The sequence below is a fragment of the Ceratotherium simum genome, chromosome 11 (assembly GCF_057802395.1).
Source record: "Ceratotherium simum simum isolate JZ-2026a chromosome 11, ASM5780239v1, whole genome shotgun sequence".
NCBI lineage: Eukaryota > Metazoa > Chordata > Mammalia > Perissodactyla > Rhinocerotidae > Ceratotherium > Ceratotherium simum.
In genome coordinates, this window is record NC_141910.1 from 40,138,093 (window position 1) to 40,161,273 (window position 23,181).

Below are 23,181 nucleotides of genomic sequence, written 5' to 3' on the forward strand. Positions count from 1 at the left end.
ATTGCATTCAGTTGCCGTGAGAATTAAATGAATTAATACATGTAAATTTATAGAAAGATGCTTGGTACTTGAGTAAATGCTTAATGTGTTTTTATTTAGCCTCATTATTGATCAAGATTGAAAGTACAGATATTTTTTTCTGTAATTATCTTATTAAAGTGCACAAGAAAAGGCAAGTTTTTTAAAAAAATCCTGCTTTTTTTAACCGTTTACGTTATTTTGGTAGAGAAAACTCTTGTAAGGACATGAAAGAGACTCTAGGTAATATGGTGGACATTGATGTGCATTTTTGTTGGAAATTTTTATTATACCCTGTATTATTATACTGTACATGCCTCTTAGAAATGTGATTGGAAATGCCTTGTACATTTAAGTCTGAAAGCTTGGGGTAGGAAGGGTGTAACTTTTGCTTTTGTGGCACTCCTGGGGTTGTGCTGGTTGCCTCAAGCTGCTGACAGCTCCATCATGGTGATTGCTCTTCTAGTTGGGCATATGTTTTACTTTTTCTTAAAAAAATTTTTTAATTGGAAAAATAATATGTGCACATGGTAAAGCATTTATCAGTACAAAAGGGAATAAAGTAAAAAGTGAGTTTTCATCCTGCGTCAGGCTCTCAGGCAACCTCCCCAGAGAAGGCAACTGGTGTTAACAGTTTCTTGAATATCCTTCCAGCACATGCGTGCATGCACACACACTCGTGCACACAATTACAGCATTATATACGTACTGTTCTGCATCTGTACATCTTGAAGAATGTTTCCTATCAAAGCACAGTAATGTCCCTCATTCGCTTTCGTGCCTACATAGTGTAAGGTAGAGTGTTAAAATTGCCAAAATAAATTTCATATGATTCAACCTAATAACTTTGGGAAATACATTTATATAGTCAATCTCCTATGGATAGACATTTATATATTTTTTTATCCTTGGGTATTTACAAATTGTGTAAATATGAGGGGGTGTGTGTAGGATAAATTCCTAGAGTGGATGGCTGATTCTCATGTGCAGTATTAAGCTTGATAGATCCTGCCAATTGCTCTTTTAAGCAGTTTTACCAATTTATGGTGCAACCAGCAGTGTATGAGAACATAGGCAGAGTTCTTGAGAGAGGAAAGAATGCAAGGATGGAGCATTCACTCTTGCCTTCTCTTTGTACTCAGGAGGCATCAAACTGATCTCCTTTGAGTGTGACTGTGAGCCCAGAAACGGTTTGTAATAATCATAATTATGGCCACAATTTATTGAGCACTTACTATTATTTCATTTAATTCTTACGACAACCTGAGAGAGAGGTTCTATTATTATCATCACCATTTAACTAATGAGGAAAATTCGGGAAGAGAGATTAAATAGCTTATTCAAAGTTCCACAGTAAGTTACTAGTGGAAAAAGATTGCCTGTCTTGAGATCCTGCGGTCTTCTCCCTGGTACTTTACAGTTTATATACAAATGAAGGGCGTATTATTTTTATTTTGGGTGAAAAATGATCACATTCTCTTATGTTTAATCATATATCTTTAAGGAACTTATGTTTTCTTTCTCCCCACCAAAACTATAAAGTTGAATCTTAAAACCCTATTCCAATTTAAAGATAATTTGAAATCATTATCTCAAAAAGATATCTGCACTCCGTGTTTATTGCAGGATTATTTACAATAGCCAAGACTTGGAAACAACCTAAGTGTCCATTGATGGATGAATGGATAAAGAAAATGTGGTGTATATATACAATAGAATGTTATTCAGCCATAAAAAGAAGGGAATCTTGCCATTTGTGACAACACGGATGGACCTTGAGGGCATTATGCTAAGTGAAATAAGTGAGACAGAGAAAGATAAACACTGTATGATCTCACTCGTATGTGGAATCTAAAAAAACTGAACTCACAGATGCAGAGAACAGCTTGGTGGTTGCCAGAGGAGGAGTGGGAGGTGGGGGAAATGGGTGAAGGTGGTCAAAAGGTACAAACTTCCAGTTATAAGATTAATAAGTTCTGGAGATGTAATGTACAGCCTGGTGATTATAGTCAACAATATTGTATTGTATATTTGCAAGTTGCTAAAAGAGTAGATCTTAAAACTTCTCAACACAAGAAGAAAAATTTGTAACTATGTGAGGTGATGGATCTTAACTAAACTAACTGTGGTAATCCTTTTGCAATGTAGATAGATACCAAATCATTACGTTGTACACCTAAAACTAATACAATGTTATGTCAATCATATCTGAATAAAACTGGAAAAAAATAGAAAATTTTAAGAAAAGATAATTTGATAAGAAAGAGAGTTATTGGGGTTTGAATTCATACAGCATTTTCTTATATTCTTATACATTGTGATACTGTACTTGTTTTTAGTATAATTTTATTATAATTATGTATGTGTATTTGTATACATATATTATGTGCATGCTATATATAACATGTATGTAATAACTGTTTCAGATGGTTTTCTGTTCTATTGTATGTTTACAATAGAATATTTGTATGTTTATACAATAGTATGTTTGAATGTTTATAGAATAGTATGTTTACATTCAGCTTTATCAAGTCAGCTATCCAGTAAAAATATTCAGTGTTTGGCTGTTTTTATATTTTTATTTTCTTAATTGTCCCTGTAATATTGAGTTTTAATCAGTTCTGCTTGGTGCAAATGACAAGAACAATCGCCGCAAATCCTTTTGAAATAAAACAGAATATGTCAATAAATTAATTAATGGCAGAGTCAGCACGATTTTTTTTCCTTGTCCCAGTGGGAATCATGACCAGGTCTAAGGCCCTGGATTAAGGCTCCAGTGTTTTTGGGAGCATCGGCTTGAATCCCACCACTGCCTTATTATTTTTTGGTTAGTTGGGTTTTTTTTTTACAGTTAAATCAGTTTATTTGTGGTCTTATCTTGTAACACGTTCATCTAAACAAGCTGATGTTAAAACAATAGGGGCTTAAATAGTTTGTGCTGCATATTATGGAATGGTACTGTTGATCATTTTAGTTTTTGCTTCATTTCGTTTTGCAGATCCTTATAGTTTTGCTTCATTTCTTGGTCTCCTTCCTTTGGTCAATCTTCAGCCTAAGCTGGAAGAAAGACTGTTATTTTTCTGGGGACATGATCAATCCAGATCTGCATTGCTATTTAATAGGTGGTAATTATGTATTGAGTTTTTCAGGGTAGTCTTATTGACCTCTATAAGTATTAGGCCTTCTTGTTCTTTTTGTTGGATGATCATTTGTAAATCATCTAGTGTAGCAGTGGCTGTGCAGCAGCATTTAAGACTCTGAAGATCCTATATCTGGTAACTGCCATGCAGACAGACACTAAGACGAAAATTATTAGAGTTTGCAAGGCATTTCAAAGCCATATTCCTGGATTTTGAAAACTGGACAAGGAAAGCATGTGACATAATCTATTTGGATCTTCCTTATATAATCAAGTTTCTTTTTCCATTTAATTTGGGTAGGGTTTGTTCAACCTTACCAGTGTATGGGGAATTAGTCCTATATCTGGTGATTGTCAAGGATACAGGTCTTGGGAATACCATGAGTAAAGAACAAGGGTGTCCATTAAGAATCTAGGACCTTAATCCAGAAGAGGGGGAAGAAAATAGCCAAGAGGATACAAATGCAAAGCCAAGGTGGTACACATACAAAGAAGAGCATGGCAATCGGTGGGGTCTTGTTCCAGGGGTCTTGGTTGGAAACAGCCTACTTCATGCAGTCAGCAGCTTGTTCCAAGGATCTAGGGCTGGGCCTTATTATTTTCTTTATTGTGGTAAAAAACATAAAATTTACCATCTTAACCATTTTTAAGTATACAGTTCAGTAGCGTTAGGTATATTCACATTGTTATGAAATAGATCTCCAGAACTTTTTCATTCTGCTAATCTGAAATTCTACAACTTCCCTTTCTTCCTTCACCCCAGCCCCTGGTAACCACCATTCTACTTTCTGTTTCTATGAATTTGACTACTTTAGATACCTCATATAAGTGGAATCATACAGTGTTTGTCTTTTTGTGACTGGCTTATTTCACTTAGCATAATGTCCACAAGGTTCATCCATTTTGTAGCATGTGACAGATTTCCCTACTTTGTAATGCTGAATAATATTACATTGTATGTATTACCACATTTTGTTCATTCATCAATGGATGGACATTTGGGTTGCTTCCATCTCGGTTACCGTGAATAGTGCTGCTGTGAACATGGGTGTGCAAATATCTCTTTGAGACCTTGCTTTCAATTCTTTTGGATATATACCCAGAAGGGGGATTGCTGGATCAATAGTAGTTCTATTTTTAATTTTTTGAGGAACGTTTATACTGTTTTCAATAGTGGCTGCACCGTTTTATAATCCCACCAACAGTGCACAAAGGATCCAATTTCACCACATCCTCACCAATACTTGTTACTTTGTTTTTATTTATTTATTTTTTGTGAGGAGATCAGCCCTGTGCTAATGTCTGCCAATCCTTTTTTTTTTTTTTTTTGCCGAGGAAGACTGGCCCTGGGCTAACATCTGTGCCCATCTGTCTCCACTTTATATGGGACGCTGCCACAGCATGGCTGCCAAGCAGTGTGTTGGTGCGCGCCCGGGATCTGAACCGGCGAACTCCGAGCCGCCGCCGCAGCAGAGCGCCCGCACTTAACCGCTTAACCACCGGGCCGGCCCCTACTTTGTTTTTTTTTCGACTAGTCATCCTAGTGGGTGTGAGGATACCTCATCATGGTTTTGATTTGCATTTTTCAGATGATAAATGATGTTGAGCATCTTTTCATATGCTTGTTGGCCATTTGTATATCATCTTTGAGAAATGTCTATCGAGTCCTTTTTATTTGGGTTATTTGACTTTTTGTTGTTGAGTTGTAGTTCTTCATATATGCTGGATATTAACCCTTTGTCAAATATGTGATTTGCACATAATCTCCCCATGTTCTGTAGGTTGCCTTTTCACTCTGTTGATTGTGTTCTTTGATGCACAAAAGTTTTTAAGTTTGATGTAGTTCCATTTATCTATTTTTGCTTTTGTAGTCTGTGTTTTTGGTGTTATATCCAAGAAATCATTGCCAAGTCTAACGTCATGAAACTTTTCCCCTACGTTTCCTTCTAGGAGTTTTATAGTTTTAAGTCTTACATTTAGGTCTTTAATCCATTTTGACTTAACTCTAGTATATGGTATAAGATAAGGGTCCAACTGAATTCAGCATCATTTTTGAGGCAGGCTTCCATTTACCCCTTAAGGGTCCCAGAAGAACCAACAGGCTTCTTGTGGCTTCTGGAGTGGCTGTCCCAGGCCTTTGAGTTCTATCAAAGTCACTTACATTGTGCTGGACAAACATCTTTGAGCACTTGCTAAGTGTCTGATGGATTCAGGAAGTGAGGGCAAGAGATACAAAGATGAGTAAGGCAGGGAAGTCTCTGGGGTAATGTGAATGCTCTATACCTTGATAGGTATAGAGGTTATGCATTTGTCAAAACTCAATGAATGTACACTTCAGGTTTGTACATTTCATTGCATGTAACGTTTGCATCAAAAGAAAAAAAATGAAACAAATATTGAACTCCAGTTAACGATACGCACTCTGAAGTTTTTAGAGGGAAGTGCATTGACATCTGCAATTTACTTTAAAATGCATCCAAAAAAAAAAAGGATAGATTAATAGATGGATAGAGGAGTGAATAGGTGATGAGCAAGAACATTTAAAATATTAATGAATTTGCTCCATCTTTGAAATTTTTTATAATAAAATGTTGACGGAAAAAGATGAGAAGGTGGCACCCAGAGGGAGACTGATCTTTACCTCACACAGCGTGGTTAATGGCCTCTGTCCTGTCCTAGTCTTTTTAGCGGGGTGGGAGGGCGTAAGGGAAGAACTGGTTAGCCCTAAAAGCATTTGCTCCCCTTTGGAACCTATTTGTAAACCTCTGAGTCGTTCCCAGATGTGCCTTCCATCACGAGGGGTCAGTCAGAGTAATTCGAATTACTGCTTGCCAGCAATGGTTGAGGTCCTGCAGTACCTACAGAAAGGAATACTACACTTTACATCATAACTTAGTGTACAATTATATGTAACTGAAACAGAAGTTTCATGAAACTATACTTTGATGCACTCTGACATTTTCTATTCAATTTCTGGAAAAATGTCTGTTTTGATCCATTAATGGGTTAAGAACCAACAGTTTGAAAAATGCTGCTCTAACACAAACTATGGAGACCAAGAGATTGATATATATCATTTAATATTAACAGTGAACATTGTCATAAAAATCATTACTATTTTCAAATGTTTGTTAGAGCTCAAAGCCCCGTAGGTCTGGGTTTCATTATGTGATGCCACTGCAATTTCTTAATTTTGTGACCTTGGAAAAGATGTTTAACTTTTCAGCCTCAGTTTTGTCATCTGTAAAATGGAGATACTAGGGGAAATACACGCTTTATAGAGTTCTTGAAAAGGATGGAATGAGATGATGTCTGTAAAGTGCTTAGCACAGTGCCCAACTGAAAGGCCTCAATAAGTGGTAAATATTTTTATCCACCACGAGTCCGTGAACTTCTACATGTTTGGGCCTCAAAAGAAATCAGAATGGGCTTAAGGAATATGGTGTCCCTCAGTATCTTCTTTAGTTCTTTTTTCCTATTTGTTTTTTATAAAAGTAACCTTCGGGGGTACCCAGTTGTTGGCTGTAGTGCTCAGTAAAACAGTGCTCAGTTTTTCAGCAGTTGTTGGTGGTGGTGTTGGCAAGAGTGCCATTTGGAAACATGGGGAGTTTTGGCAGGCTGAGCGGTGTTTGTTGTTGGAGATTGCCTTGGCATAATCCTGGGTGAAAGAGGGATGCCTGGGGATTCTCACTGATTCATCCCTTTAGCGTGGAAGTCTGGATAAATTGCATCTACTAGGGGGGTAGGCAGGAAGGGCCCAGAGGGCCTCATTACAGAGGAGTCTCCTCTTTGAAACTCCCTTACTGAGAGATTATTCCACACCATTTGGATTTCCTCCTTTTTAATCTGAACAACGTTGGCTGCTGGTGGAAATGATTAGACAGAAAATGTTCTGGTGTTTTTGGCACAATTAAAATTTCTACTCTTCTTAATTTAATAGAATCTTAGGATTTTATTGCTGGGAGAGCCCTTGGAAGACCAATGCAACTCTGCCGCTTGATAGGTGAGGTCATCCTTCAGAGTGGGTACAGCAGCAGGCCTTCTGGCACGAGGTCCGGTGCTCTTGCTCATGTCTGGCTAGAGAAGAGACATAGTACTTTCGTCTGGAGAACTCATACATTTCAACACAGCCAATCTAAGAAAACTATTACTATTACTGCTGTGTGCTTCTGCAGTCCCTTTGAATGCGCATCTTACTATTTACTTCATTTACCAGTTTATTACCTAGGACAGCAACCAGTTTAGAAATCTCAGTGGCATAACACAACAAAGATGTATTTGTTGCTCACCTATCATGTCCAATTGGAGTCGGGGTGGGGAATGTCTGTTCTTCTCTGCACAGACACTCAGGGTCTTAGGCTGATAGGGGCCCACCGTCTTGTAGCCATTGAGGACGCAGGCCTTCCAGGTTGCCATGGCAGGAAGAGAATTAGCACTCACTCTTCTGTGCTTCTGCCCAGAAGTGACAGAGTCATTTTGCTCATAGCTCATTGGTCAGAACTGGTCTGACTCTGCCTAACAGGCTGGAAATACAGGGGAGCATATAGAATATTTGATGAGCATTACCAGGGAGAAGTGATACGTGGTATTGTTAAAACTATATTGAAAAAATGCAGCTTCGTCTTCTCTAGAGCTACCAAGTTCCATTACCCTCCTGGTTTTCTAAGCCTCCAGGTTTGTGGAGGCCATCATGGCGGCAGCTTTTACTGATCACCTGGTGGGGACAGGGAAGCTGCTGCCAACCACAGGGTGATGGGGTCCATGAGCAGAGCAGCAGGTGATACAGTAGAGAAATAGTGGGGGTAGCTGTGACTTCATCTGCTGACTTTGTGTGGTGGGCTGAAAAAACTCTCACTTTCCCCTCAAAGATATCAAGTCCTAATCCCTGGAACCAGTGGATGTTACCTTATATGGCAAAAGGGGTTTTGCAGGTATGATTAAATTAAGGATCTTGAGATGAGGGGATTCTTCTGGATTATCCCAGTGGGCCCTAAATGCCATCATATGTACCCTCATAAAAAAGAAGCAAAGGGAGACTTGACACAGTGACAGAAGAGGAGGAGGCAGTGGGACCTCGGAGACAGAGATTGTAGTGATACAGCTACAAGCCAAGGAATGCCGACAGCCACCAGAAGCTGGAAGAGGCAAGGAGTGGATTCTCCCCTAGAGCCTCCGAAGGGAGTGTGGCCCTCCTGACACTTGATTTTGGCCCAGTGATACTGGTTTCGCACTTTTGGCCTCTGGAACTGTGAGAAAATAAATTTCTATGCTTTTAATCCATCAGGGTTGTGGTAATATTTGATAGCAGCCACTTGAAAGAAATATACTTAGGTTCCTAGTTTCTGGGTAGTCAGTGGCTATTGCCCTTATAACCAGTGCCCTGAGGAGTTGGTGACTGGAGTGAAGACTGGGAAACTGGGTGGCTGGGGAATGGGGTGAGAATTTTCTATCTATACTTTTTTTTTTTCAGCTTTTAAATTTGAACCCTGTGAATGTTCTACCTATTCAAAAAATAAATAAAATTAATCTTTATAGCCCTGCAAACTCTACAGTAGGGGAACATGGTTATTTTTATTTATTCATTTCCCTGAGTAACATCCAGGGCAACTTGTGTTCCGTGGAACACACTTTGAGTAATTCTTTTCAAAATGTTGCCCCGTGGACGTTACCATCCCACCTACTCCAGTTTCTTCTCTCTCTGTGGTACTTGCTGAGGTTTGGGTCTAGGTCAGTGAGGGGAAAGAATTATGTGGAGAAAAGTGAATGATAGTGTAATAATTACAACTTTTAATTTGAACTTAAAAATGTAATTTAATTAAAAATTACCTCAGAATTACCTCTCACTCTGGATCAAAGCTTCCTAACTGGTGTGCTGAGATTGAATTTCCTCAGCCTTGGGAAGTGCAGGCAAGGGCCAGGGTGATCAGAGCCCCCAGGCTGGTGGCTTCCACTTCAAGAATACCACCCCTGATGCCAATATACTGTGTAAATATTGTTATTTTCAATGTGTGTAGTGATGTGGAAAGGTTGGTAAATACTGCTCTAGGTGAAATGTGGCCTTGTGTTTTAAAAATATCTGTTGCATAAAAATAGCTATGGGAAAAAAACAAACGAGTTGGGTCTTTGGGAAAATTCTAGTGATTGTTTTGCTCCAGTGCAGATGTCCTCAGCCTTTTTTTCACTGTGACACTCGTGGTGAGGATGGTCATGACCTGGCTGGCGCTCCTCTGGTGAGGGCACTGGCATGCCTGCAGAGCCCAAAAAGCTGGCTCAGCTTCAGCGTCTCCCGCACAAGCCCACAGGAAAAGAAGTCCGAGTCACATTTTAGGAAATGATCTTAAGTTCTCTCTTATTAACTAAGAAATAAATCATCAAAAACTTGAGTATGTCCACTCTGTAGGAACAAAGTCCTTCTGACCCACCTCATAACTGACATCACAGTTGAGAACCACTGTCCTCACAGAGTAACATTTCATATTGTGGCTGGCTGAGTATAAGTTAATGTCAAACCACCAAATAAGTGATAGATTTTTTCTTTTTGAGTATTAGTGACAAGCAAAAAAATTTTAATGGTGTTACATGCAGTATATAAATAAGACCTCTATCAAGTTCAATTTTCATTTGAACTGTGATATTTGTCGTTCTGTTGTGTCCTTGTGGGTCTGAGATGTTGGTAATGCTGTCTGTTCTTTATGTTTTCTGGAAAAAGTAACTGAATTAGTATGTCAGTGTAGTACTATCTGAAGAAATCTGAGAGCTATTAAAATGCTTAAAAATAAAATGATCAATTCTTCCTTTGTTCTCTTGACAGGATAATTGAAGCTATCTGCATAGGTTGGTTCACTGCAGAGTGCATCGTGAGGTTCATCGTCTCCAAAAACAAGTGTGAGTTTGTCAAGAGACCCCTGAACATCATTGATTTACTGGCAATCACGCCTTATTACATCTCCGTGTTAATGACAGTGTTTACAGGCGAGAACTCTCAACTCCAGAGGGCTGGAGTCACCTTGAGGGTGCTTAGAATGATGAGGATTTTTTGGGTGATTAAGCTTGCCCGTCACTTCATTGGTCTTCAGACACTTGGTTTGACTCTCAAACGTTGTTACCGAGAGATGGTTATGTTACTTGTCTTCATTTGTGTTGCCATGGCAATCTTTAGTGCACTTTCTCAGCTTCTTGAACATGGGTTGGACCTGGAAACATCCAACAAGGACTTCGCCAGCATCCCTGCTGCCTGCTGGTGGGTGATTATCTCTATGACTACAGTTGGCTATGGAGATATGTATCCTATCACAGTGCCTGGAAGAATTCTTGGAGGAGTGTGTGTTGTCAGTGGAATTGTTCTATTGGCATTACCTATCACTTTCATCTACCATAGCTTTGTGCAGTGTTATCATGAGCTCAAGTTTAGATCAGCTAGATATAGCAGGAGCCTCTCTGCCGAGTTCCTAAATTAATGCATTGCAAATCAATTCTTGTATACACTTTGTTTGATAGAAAGAGTTGATGCTACTTCATATTCATGCATTTCTTGCTGGGTGAGCAGTGCAGTGGTACTGTTATCATCTTGGTAGGGTAAAAATTATCCTTCCCAGCTGAAGGGATGAAACAATTTACTTCTTACGGAGTAAATAGGGTTGAGACTGCAAAGGAAAAGTAATGACTCCTAGAGTAAATTTTAAGATCTTCTTTTATTTGGGCTTGTCTCCTCCTTGCCTTGAACAATGATACTTTTTGTGTTTGTTTTAAAGTATATTATTTGAACATTTTAAGACTGAAAGCTACTATTTTCCAAATGTTTTTCCATCTTATAAATTCAGAAGAAGCTTGGAAGTTATAGTGTTGTTTTTTGTTGGAGAGTAACATTTTCATTTCTAAATGTTTTATAATCTCTCATATCAATGTCAGAAGTATCCTGGAAACATATGTCACATGCAAGAACTGTTTAACAAATACTTAAAAGATTTGGCCAAATTTTAAACTGTATAATGGAGCTAGATACAAGCAAGAATACTATTTGAGAAACTTTGCAGCGTATTTCTCAGCTCTCTGATTTATTTTTGTTCCTGTTATTCACCTTATCATACAGCTTCATGGAAGCTTGAGTATGTTCTCTCTTTTATTTTTGAAGATTTTATTTATTTATTTTTTCCCCCCAAAGCCCCAGTAGATAGTTGTGTGTCATAGCTGCACATCCTTCTAGTTGCTGTATGTGGGACGCGGCCTCAGCATGGCCGGAGAAGCAGCGCGTCGGTGTGAGCCCGGGATCCGAACCCGGGTCGCCAGCAGTGGAGCGCGCTCACTTAACCACCAAGCCACGGGGCCGGCCCTCTCTTTTATTTTTGGATTTCTTTTCTCTCTTCACTGAAATGACTCAAAAGAGTGTTTCAGAATGAGGAGAGCTTATATGGTTTAACATTTTATTGGAGTTCATTTTTTTAATTCATTGCGGTTACTAGGTGATAATTGTCCTCACATTCAGATGTCCAAACAAGAGTATTTCCAACATAAAAATGATAAGAGAAATAGTTTGATATTACAACCCATATTTATCTTCTTCTGCTCTTAATTTTTTTCCCCAAACACCGTGGGTTTAATAAGCCTTACCAGATGAAAGAATATTTATGTAGCCTTTTTATACCAAGGTCATACTTAGATGTTGTCACTGGATTATCATAAACAAAGAAATTAAATATTTCCTTACTCTTGGTTGCTGTGTAGCTAAGCCAATTTTAAGCCAGCTTAAAGCAATGAATACGTAATTATTTGATCTGATCTTCAGCATTGTGAATTACAGCTACACCAAAACTTCTTGTAACAATATTGAGTAATATGCCACATTAATCTGGTAGATTGTTAGATAATGTAAAACTGATGACTGTTGAGTGCTAAATTTTAGCAATGTGAATTAGGATTTTGCTTTGTTAACCAGTTGCCATAAAGAAGTCAGTGTATAAACAAAAAATTAAAGTCACAGATTCATGAATAATTTCATGTTGTACACTGTAATTTAGTGGGGGTGGAGAGGGGATGGGACTGGGATATATTTATCAAAGAAAGGGTTACCAGAAGTGTTCTCTAAAGGAATATTAGCCATCATCTTGTTCAAACCTCAACTAGTACAGGTAGAAAACCAGGGTGAGAGAGGATACGATTGTGAAGGAGTTGGGGCTGAAACTGGGGTTTCTAGAAACTAGCCCAGCAGCTTGTTCCTAACATACCTCTGGGTTTTGAGAAAAGCCTTGAGAAGCCACACTTCTATGCCATTGCCATTGTTGAGATAATAATAGCCAAATGGTTCCCGTTCCCTAATTTCCTCTCCTGAGTTTATGTGATATTTTGGCCATTAAGAATCTCACTCCATCTTCCCTACTACTGCACACTGGTCTGCTACTTATTACATACTCAGAATAAATTATTATTTATTGTATATTTATTGTATTTTAATATGTTTGAGATAAATCGCATGGATTTATTTTTTTTTCCTTACCTGTTTGGATTAAGGCTTTGTGATTCATGAAAATCATATGCAGATGATAGCATCCCAATATTACTAATAAAAATAGGATAGCCATCCATTTTGCTGGCACTGAGAGCTCATCATGGGACTATGTCTTATCTCCCCACTTATGACTATCTTGGAGGCTGGGACCCTCTTTCTTACACACACTTTCATATCCCCATAGCTTCTGTGACAGATTTGGGCACAAACTGTTAACTGATTTGGGGGGAGAAACTTCTGTGTGAGGGGGCAAGGAGAAGCATACTCCCATATGTGTACGTATGTAGACTCATGAATACACACACAGACTTGGAGGCCGCCCTTAAGTAACATGTGAGAAATCTCTTATTGATGGGTGCAAGACTTTTCATAGGAGCAAGTCATAAAGAAGCATATTGGAGGGGCCAGCCCAGTGGCGTAGTGGTCAAGTGCACGCTCTCCACTTCTGCGGCCCGAGGTTCCGAGGTTCGCAGGTTTGGATCCTGGGCACGCACCGACGCACCGCTTGTCAGGCCATGCTGTGGCGGCGTCCCATATAAAATAGAGGAAGATGGGCACAGATGTTAGCCCAGGGCCAATCTTCCTCAGCAAAAAGAGGAGGATTGGCATCGGATGTTAGCTCTTCCTCACCAAAAAAAAAAAAAAAAGCATTTTGGATAAATTCTGATGACAGTGCAGCTACCCATTTACTAAGAATGATGACGGGATATGATAGAGTAGTTCATGAGTGAGTGAAAAAAATATATCATTCCCTGAATGTTACTGCCTTAAAAGATTTTGTTTAGTAGGGCTTCTTTCTTAGTTGTGCTTTTCGACATTTCTCATAACTCAGTCTTCATGGAAGAAATGCTTTCATTAGGATCTTTATTAGTACCAGTAAGGCAGATATTATCCTAAATTAGAATGCCCAGCCAGAAAAGAGGAAGCCCAAATATTTCTTCTGCTTTTACCACATCTGAGCTTATGTGACTAGATCTTCTATATAACTTGTTTTGTACCCTCTAAAATAGGATTTTTCAGGCTTAAAGATACAACATTAGGGACTATATTTGACAGTGAATATACTCTTAACAATTCAAGGGCTTATTTATTTTTCTTTTATGACTCTAATGTTATTGTGGGCTGCTAGTTGAAACAATTACATTTGCCTTGCTCTTGTGTTTTGCAGCTACTTGTAACCACACATTTCTAAGTTGTTACTTTCCTAAAAATGTAGAAATATATTCTTTCACAGTAAATCAAAGTAATATTTCTGTTTTTAAACTTTTGTCCAGATGTCTTGCCTAGGTCTCTTATGATCTGGGATGGAGGCAGATCGTGTTAATTTGGATGTTGGTGTTGTAAGGATTTTCTTTGCTGGCTCAATATTTTCTAGAAGCAGCTTATTTTTCCTCTTTTAGAAATGAAATGAAATGAAAAATAAAAAACTGAAAACTCCTAGCTGTTTTACTATTAAGCTTATATAACCCCAAACTTAATGCGTAGCTTCACAAAATATTTCCAGAGTCCTCTGACTCTACATAAATGTACATTCACTTGTGGTATGCTATACAGTCCAATCAAGTGTGGCTTGAATATTTCATAGGGTCATAGGAGATTAGAACAGAAGGGCCCTGGAGATCTTCTGGTCTCCTTTCCCCCCTTCCTATGTCTTTTATCCCATCCAGATGTTAGCAGCCAGGGAACTGCACTCCCAGTGGGTTGTGATTTAGCCATTGTAACCCATAGGGAGACCAACTTGTCCTGATTTGCCTGAATCTTTCTTGGTTTTAGTCCTGAAAGTCCCCCATCCTGGAAAATCCCTTAGTCTTGGGCAAACTGGGACAGTTGGTCACCCTAGTGTCACATCAGGCTCCAGAAACCTGGTTTCCAGATTTTTGTTTCAGTACTTCTGGAACGCTTCTTTTTTATTTTGTAACATCAGACGGCATGAAGGATTTCTTTTAAAAATACTTTCTTTAGAGCCTTGGAGCCCCTTTTTATAGGTCAAATAGAAAGCAAATATTGCTTTTAGACACCCTAGATGTCAGGAAGGAGGACTTGGGACCAAGGTATAGGGAACTCAGATTTTCAGTAGAGTTTTTTTTTTTTTTTTTTTAATTTTTATTTATTTTCCCCCAAAGCACCAGTAGATAGTTGTATGTCGTAGTTGCACAGCCTTCTAGTTGCTGTATGTGGGACGCGGCCTCAGCATGGCCGGAGAAGCGGTGCGCCGGTGCGCGCCCGGGATCCCAACCCGGGCCGCCAGCAGCGGAGCGCGTGCACTTAACCACTAAGCCATGGGTCCGGCCCTCAGTAGAGTTTTTTAATTGCAAAACTTCACAGTTGTGCACCCATTCACATATATACAAATAAATGCCGTGATTTCATAGTTATCGTATTATTTAGAAGGGCCAGGTTGAGAAATGTCATAGCTGAATGGGAAGTAACATGAGTTGAAGCTTTAATGGAATGTTCTGGAAAAGTTCCATTTTGGTCAAGGAAGGTTGGACACACTTCTCTGTTTTCTCAGCATGTTTTCATATGGTATTTTGCTTCCTGCCTTTCCAGACCCATCTGTACTCAGAGGACTGAGCATATCAGTTCTGTCCCTAAATAAACTGACTTACTGCCCCATGCTGTGGAGCCCTCCACAGACTTGTGAAATGTCTGCAGGCGTGATTATATTGTCTCATTCTGTTATTAATTTTTTTTCTCTTAGCAGTTCCCCACTTATGCCTAAACTTTCAGATTTTTCCAATTCTCCCATACATTCCAAATAAGCACGTAAACTTTTGACCATTAGCATAAGCTCAGTTGTCAGTTTACTTATTTAGGGAACTGAACTTGATAATCTCCATTTATGGTATAATTTAAACAAATTAATTTTAAGTATCTTTGGTTAGAGTCCTTTGATATATATTTAAAAATATAAGCACTATATCAAGTATAGTGAAAGCATAAATGACAATTAGTGGATGAAAGCCAGAGGAAATAAATATTATTTGAATATCACCTACCAGGACTAAGTACTGCTATGTCCTTTAAATCTGAAGTAGTGCTCTTACTTTATTTATGCAACATTGTATTAAAACTAAAATGTCCCATAATTTTGTATTAGGAAGGTTTTTTCCCCCAAACTTCAATTATTTCACTTGTTTTGAAGTAATTCTATAATTCTGCTCATGACAGAGTGGAGGGCATTTTTAGCATGTATTGTTCTAAAGTAGTTTTTTTTGTGTTTGTTTTTTTAAAGAAAGGAAGCATACGTAATGACAGGTGTTTTTGCTGTATTAGTATACAACAATTTGTTCAACTTACATATTGCTTTTTAACTGTATGTTACAACTTGCTCTTGCAGCTCTGATGGGAATCCATGTTTTCCTTCTCTACAATATAGAGGGTAGGAGAATTTCACTTCCTTAGTGGAGAACAGTATTTGAGTAATAAATCCTGAACTCTGATATAATAAGAGAAGTGTCTGTGGGGGGGGGGGGAGAACATAGCTATATATATATTTTTTTTTATCTTATTTTTTTGGCCATAGCCACTCTTTCATATGAGACACTTGAAAGTAAAATGCAAAATAACAAAATCGATTAAAGCTTAGCTTTCAGGTCCGTGTGAAAGGCTATTTATTTTTTTTGTAGGACAGAAGTGGAAAGATTAGATTTTTTTGCTTTGAGATAAACTGCATAGCTTCTTATCTGTATTTTTATTCAGTAATTCTTACCATTTGGAAGGTTTTTTTAATATAAATAGTACAAATCATATAAGTATTATAGTTTCAAAATTAGAATAATGGGTCATGGTTCCCTTCTTGATAAGATTTAGATTATAATAATTTAAGTGAAATCACCTTTTATTAGCTCTTCCAGTCAGCTCAGCTTTAAAAGATCAGGTAGAAATTGAGCTTATGTATGTTTGTGCCTTTTTCTTAAATACATTTTTTATTTATACGTCTTTCTGTGCTGCAGTGCAAGGCAGAGATAGGAACACTGTATCTTGCAAGAGATAATTAAGTCCATCCACTTTTTTTAATAAATTGGTTTCCAGACATTTTTATGAAACAAAAAAAAGGTTTGTAAACTTTATCATATTTCATATACACGATAATGGATGTGTACAGGAACTCAATTAGGGAATCCATTTAACCTGGGAGTCATCCTTCTGTTGTATTATCATCCCCTAAAGTATATGTTTTTTAGGTTCGATTTTTCATGTGTATAGGAATGAGGTCTCTTGAGAAGGGCATACCTGCATGGGGATCAGAATCAGATCAAAGTATTGAAAAGCTGCTATGTGTGAAATCAGATATGAGAAATTTTGATAACATTTGACATAATATTGAGGATTTTTATCAACTAATAAAAAGGTGTGGTTTCCTGGTTCCCACAAAAGTTTTCTAAGGAGTAGCTGGGGATGGTAGATGGATACCTTCTTATTACCTGTTCTAAATCTTTTCTGCCTTTCCCTCTCTCAGTTTAGTGACCCACATTCTATTCTGTTTAAAACCACACAAGTGAAGTTAAGCATGTCTTCACCATGCCAAGAGGCAAGTGAGTGGCTAGGGAGGGGAGTGAGAAATAGTCACTAGATATTTGGCTAAATTGACCCATCATTTTGTAGTGTTGTGGTTTTGTTGATAAGCTTTAGGCTATTTTGGAAGATTAGTTACGGAAGTTAAAAAGTGGAACTAAATGTATATGAGATGGTCCTACCAATGTGTTTTTTTAGAAATTGCGATAATATAAAATTTATCATTTTAAAGTATACAGTTCTGTGGTTTTTAGTATATTCGCAGAGCTATGCAAACTCTAGAACATTTTCATGAACCCCATACTAATTAGCAGTCACTCCCCATTTCCCCCTCATCCATCTCCTGGCAACGACTAATCTACTTTCTGACTCTATGGATTTGCCTATTCTGGACATTTCATATAAATGGAAACAGGTGGCCTTTTGTGTCTGGTTTCTTTCAATTAGCGTGATGTTTTCAAGGTTCATCCATGTTGTAGCATGTATCAATACTTCATTCTTTTTATTGCTGAATAATATTCTATTGTATGGATATACCACATTTTATTTATCCATTTCTCTGTTGATGGACATTTAGGTTGTTTCCACTTTTTGGCTGTTATGAACAATGCTGCTATTAACATTCATGTATAAGTTTTAGTGTGAACATATGTTTTTCATTCTCTTGAGTATATATACCTAGGAATGAAATTCCTGGGTCATATGGTAACACCATGTTTAACTTTGTGAGAAACTGCCAGACTGTTTTCCAAAGCAGCTGAACCACTTAACATTCCACTGGCAATGTATGAAGGTTCCAATTTCTCCACATCCTCCTCAACAATCATTTTCCTTTTTTTTTTTTTTTTAATAATAGCCATCCTAGTGGGCATGGATTAGTATCTTTTTGTGGTTTTGACTTGCATTTTCCTAACGACTAGTGATATTGAGCATCTTTTCATGTGCTTGTTGATTATTTGTATATCCTTTAGAGAGAAAGGTCTGTTTAAATCCTTTGCCCATTTTTAAAAAATGGGTTGTCTTTTTGTTGTTGAATTTAAGAGTTCTTTATATATTCTGAATACTGGACCCTTATCATATATATGATTTGCAAATATTTTCTCTCAATCTGAGGGTTGTCTTTTCGTTTTCTTAATGATATAATTTGCAGCATACAAGTTTTAATTTTTGATGTAGTCCAATTTATTTTTTCTCTTATCTCATGTGCTTTTGGTGTTGTATCTTAAGAAACTCATGTAATGAAGATTTACTCCCATGTTTCCTTCTAAAAATTTTATAGTATTAGCTTTAGCTCTTACTTTCAAGTCTCTGATCCATTTTGAGTTAATTTTTGTATATGGTGTGAGGTAGGGGTCCAAGTTCTTTCTTTTGGAGGTGGTAGGTACCATTTGCTGAAAAGGCCATTCTTTTTTTTTTTTTAACATTTATTTTTTGTATGTGTGAGGAAGAGCAGCCCTGAGCTAACATCTGCCAATCCTCCTCTTTTTGCTGAGGAAGACTGGACCTGGGCTAACATCTGTGCCCATCTGCCTCCACTTTATATGGGACGCCGCCTCAGCATGGCCTGACAAGCAGTGCATCGGTGCGCGCCCGGGATCCGAACCCGGGCTGCCAGCAGCGGAGCGTGCACACTTGACTGCTGTGCCATGGGGCCGGACCCCTGAAAAGGCCATTCTTTCGACCATAGAATGGTATTGGCATACTCATCAAAAACCAAAAGATCACAGATGTGTGGGTTTATTTCTGGACTCGCAAGTCTTTTCCATTAATCTATATACATCTGTTCTTATGCCAGAACAACTGCAGAAGACTATAGCTCTGTAAGAAGTTTGGAAATCAGGAAATCTAAGATCCTCTTCTTTTAGAAGATTGCTTTGGCTATCTGGGTTCCTTGCATTTCCATGTAAATTTTAGGATCATTTTATCCATATCTGTAAAAAAGGCAATTGGAATTTTGATTGGGATTGCATTAAATCTGTAGATCAATTAGGGGAGTATTGCCATCTTAACAGTATTAAGTCTTCTAATCCAGGGACACAGGATTTCTTTCCACTTACTTAAGTCTTCTTTAATTTCTTCCAATGTTTTATAGTTTTTAGTGTACAAGTTTTGCACTTCTTTGGTTTAATTTATTCTTAAGTATTTATTCTTTTTGACACTGTTATAGATGGAATCGTGTTTTTAATTTCATTTTCAGATTGTTCATTGCTAGTGTATAGAAAACAACTGATTTTTGTATATTGATCTTGTATCCTGTAACTTTGCTGAACTTGTTTATTAGCTCTAATAATTTTTGGAGGATTCTTTACAGTTTTCTATGTATTAAGGTCATATCACCTGCAAAGACAGATAGTTTTACTTCTTCCTTTCCAACTTGGATACCTTTTATTTCTTCCTCTTGCCTAATTACCCGGGCTAGAACTTCTAGTACAATGTCAAGTAGAAGTGGTGAGAGTGGACATCCTTGTCTTATTCCTTATCTTAGGGGGAAAACTTCCAGTCTTTCACAATTAAGTATGATGTTAGCTGTGTGTTTTTCAAAGGTGCTCTTGATCAAGTTGAGACGTTTCCTTGTTTCCTTCCTAGTATGTTGAAAGGGTGTCGGATTGTAACAGTGTGTTTTAATGAAGAGATGGACAGATTTGGTTGTGAGTTGAGTTGTTGTACTGTCTGTGTCAGGAAATAAATTTTGTTGAAGTAAACTTCTAAATCTATGCAGGATACTAATCAGGTTGAAGCCATAGAAGTGCTTGTGGATGGTTTTTACAGTTCTTCAATTGATACACATTTATTGGTTTCTAAGACTATTAAACTGATTCTCTTCATTAACCCAAGTTAATTTGAGTTTCTGTTCACTTCCCTAAAGATACAGAGACACAGACCCAAGAAAGAAAAGATAATTTGTTTCCGTTGGTTGGTTTATTTTAATGCCTCTTTATTACCTGACCTTGTGCTTCTCATACTTGAATATTCCAGGAGTACTAGGAGAATGCCAGAGGGTGTGGATAAAGGCAGGCTCTGTCTCCCTGAGCAGGCAGTGTTAGAGCTGATGCGGTTCCCCTCCTCTGCCTGTCTTGGGGATACGTTGGTAGAAGAGCTTGAGAAGCAGGAAGCAGGAGCCTGTCTGAGCTTCCTGGAATTGGGTTTCCTAGTGTGTTTAAGTCTGCGTCTTTCTGTAGTACTTAGAGGAAGTGCAAGTATCACGGAATTACTGGGATAGAGAAAAGCTATCTCAAAAACAAGACTTGATAGTTAATTAACCTGCTGCATTACTGTAGGAAAAGTTTTTTTTTAAATCCTTTGTGTGCACACAGTAGGAACATTTGCCTAAAAAGTGTCACTGCTGTGCTGGGCCCTGTGGGGTACACAGAGATGACCTTCAGCTGGCCTCCCCTTGGCAGATGCCCTTTGAAAAACCCCTCCTGTTCTGGGCAAAAGACCCATTCTTTGGTTTAACCTGAGGATCCTTTACACAGATACTAAGCCCAGATTTTTTAATGTAATCCCTCACCTTGAATATAATCATTCTGAAATTCCTCTAGGAAATTATGTCAGTAGAATAATTGGAGAAAAAAGTTCAATATTATCTGTAAACAACACTTCCCCAAATGGTTTGGAAGATCACCTACAAGGTCGAATTTTCCAGTCTCACCAACTTTTAATGGATAGAACCCCACTGGCATTTTTTTTCATGAGTAATATCGCTAATGTAGTATCTGACTGAATCCTTACAGTTCTCTAATAATACATATGCCCCAAAAGCCTTTGGTTAATGGCTACGTTTTTAATAAATCTCATGAATGTGCTGGACAAGTGTTAACAATCTTCAATGCAAATATGGGTATCAAATTTAATGGAGTTATGATCCAAGATTTTGGGTACGCTACATTATAATGTTACGTTTTTACTAAAAATGTTTAGGAAAAAAGGTTTCAAAGAGAGGTGTACTTTGTTGCAAATGTAAAATGAATGTATTCAGTACTATTCATAACAACTATTCTTCGGAATAGTAGGATTCCCAGTTACTAGTCATTGAATGTTTGAATAATGGCAACAATTTCTAAAATTTTTAGAGTAATGAAAATTACAGCAACTTTCATAAAAAATAGTGTACTAATATGTTGTGATTCTTTTATTTTTGCTTAATACTTAAGTATTCTGAAAATAAACCTCTGACCCTGGTTGGTCATCCTTAAAAAACAAAATCTGATGAGAGAAAAAAAATTTATGACTGGCAGTAACTCAAAAATATATCATTCTCACTGTATTTATAGGTTTATTTGTTACAGGGAACATGTAAGTCATCAGAGGCAATGGGTTTTTATTGTAAAGACACCACCAGCAGCTGCCTCACTGAGTCTGGCGGTTCTGATGTCTTTCTTCCTGCCTCTCAGGATTGACATCACTCTCCCCAGCATGGCATCTCTGCACCTCTTTCAGTATCTTCTCCCCTTGGTGTCCACTGGTTGATTCTCTTTCTTCTTTCCCTGTTCAAATTCCCAAGCAGCATTAGCTTAACCTTATCACCCTGGTTTGGGAGAGGTTTTGCAAGCCAGATCTCCTGGCTTGGGGGAAGCAATCTTTTGGAGATGGGGAGATTGCTGTGGGCGGGGCAGTTTCCCTTAGAAGGAGATGCTGAAAGTGCCGTAATGTGGACTGCAGAGACATTGCACAGAACCACACCCTGTGCCACCACGCTCACGGCGTTTTGCCGATTGGACATGATGAACAGGCAGTGGCAAGTCCTTAATGATTGACCTGTCTGATATACTCAAAGTAGAAAACTGATTTCACCCAGAGCTCGAATTGCTGTTGTGATTAGCCACAGTTACAAGAAGAGTGAATCATTCTGTGGGCAGAAGCTGTGGCTGATTTGTGGCTGTCTCTAGAAGTGTGAGTGTTTGAAGTCAGTGGCATGTTTGGTTAATTACTAAATAAGCGGATTTCTAGATCCCTTGAAATGAAAGAACACTTAACTTGGTATTTACACTTACAGCCCCCTCACCCCCTGCTATTAACCCATGTTAGGACATTTTTGCAGAGGAGCAACTATCTGAGTTTGGTGCCAGTGAAAACTCGAGGATGCTTCGTGCCTGTTGTGTAGGAATCATCAGGAGACCCCACAACCCACAACCACATGATGCCTGACATCACTGTGGAAGTGGAATTTGGGGTGTGGATCTTTCTGGTTACTCTGTGTGCAGCTGTTTAGTGGAAACTTTCCTTCATCCATCCACAATCTTAAATTCCTTTTCTTCATGTACCAACAAGAATGAGGTTACCAAAATGTTTGCTCTTGAATTTTCCAAATTTTGGATATCATTTATCTTTATTGTTATTATTTATTCAGTTACATAGTCTAATTTTTTGAATCCTGTTGTTTCCTTTATTTTGATCTAATTTGGAAATTTAATAAGCAATTCCTGCTGAACTTCCCCTTAGAACAATATTTTTCTACAGTACTAGATTAAATTATTAGGTGAAAATAATTAGAATTTTTTTCTCCTAATGTCACTGGGAGTTTGGCAGAGGAAACAAGTACAGTAATTTTCAAACTTTAAAGAAATCTGCCTTGTCATTAGTTTGCCTTTGTATTTAGGCAAAATGAATACTGTCTATTTTCATTTTAAGGAAAACATTTTTAACATGAGTACAGTTAGTAAGCAGATTTTTTCACTGAAAGTCATTGCATCAAACTATTCAATAATTAAAAATACATAGAGACTATAAGTTTTTGGAGTAGAGCAGAAATTTAGGGTATATTTTTTCCACTTTATGTAGTATCAATCATTTTTCTCTATTAGGGCCCAAAACTAATGGCTTACGTGTTAATGCACCAAATGGCCTGTGACATAGATTTGTATTATCTTCCATTTTATATAGCCATTGACTGGAAATATCCAAAGATAAACTGTTATACCATTTCTAACTTGAAAGTAAAGCACAGATCTACTTTTGTAAAGGTCACAGAACATAGATTTATACATACCAAGTTATGGGTTCT

At 37.9% G+C, this 23,181-nt stretch overlaps 1 protein-coding gene across 1 annotated transcript in view; it reads left to right on the forward strand.

The window, feature by feature from the left end:
* KCNG3 (potassium voltage-gated channel modifier subfamily G member 3) overlaps window positions 1–12,239 on the forward strand; it is a 38,636-nt gene extending 26,397 nt beyond the window's left edge. Inside the window, exon 2 of the mRNA XM_004436714.3 lies at window positions 9,969–12,239. Coding sequence (XP_004436771.1) covers window positions 9,969–10,614 — 646 coding nt within the window. The 3' untranslated portion in view covers window positions 10,615–12,239. The remainder of the gene's footprint in view (window positions 1–9,968) is intronic.
* The last annotated feature ends 10,942 nt before the right edge of the window (window positions 12,240–23,181 follow it).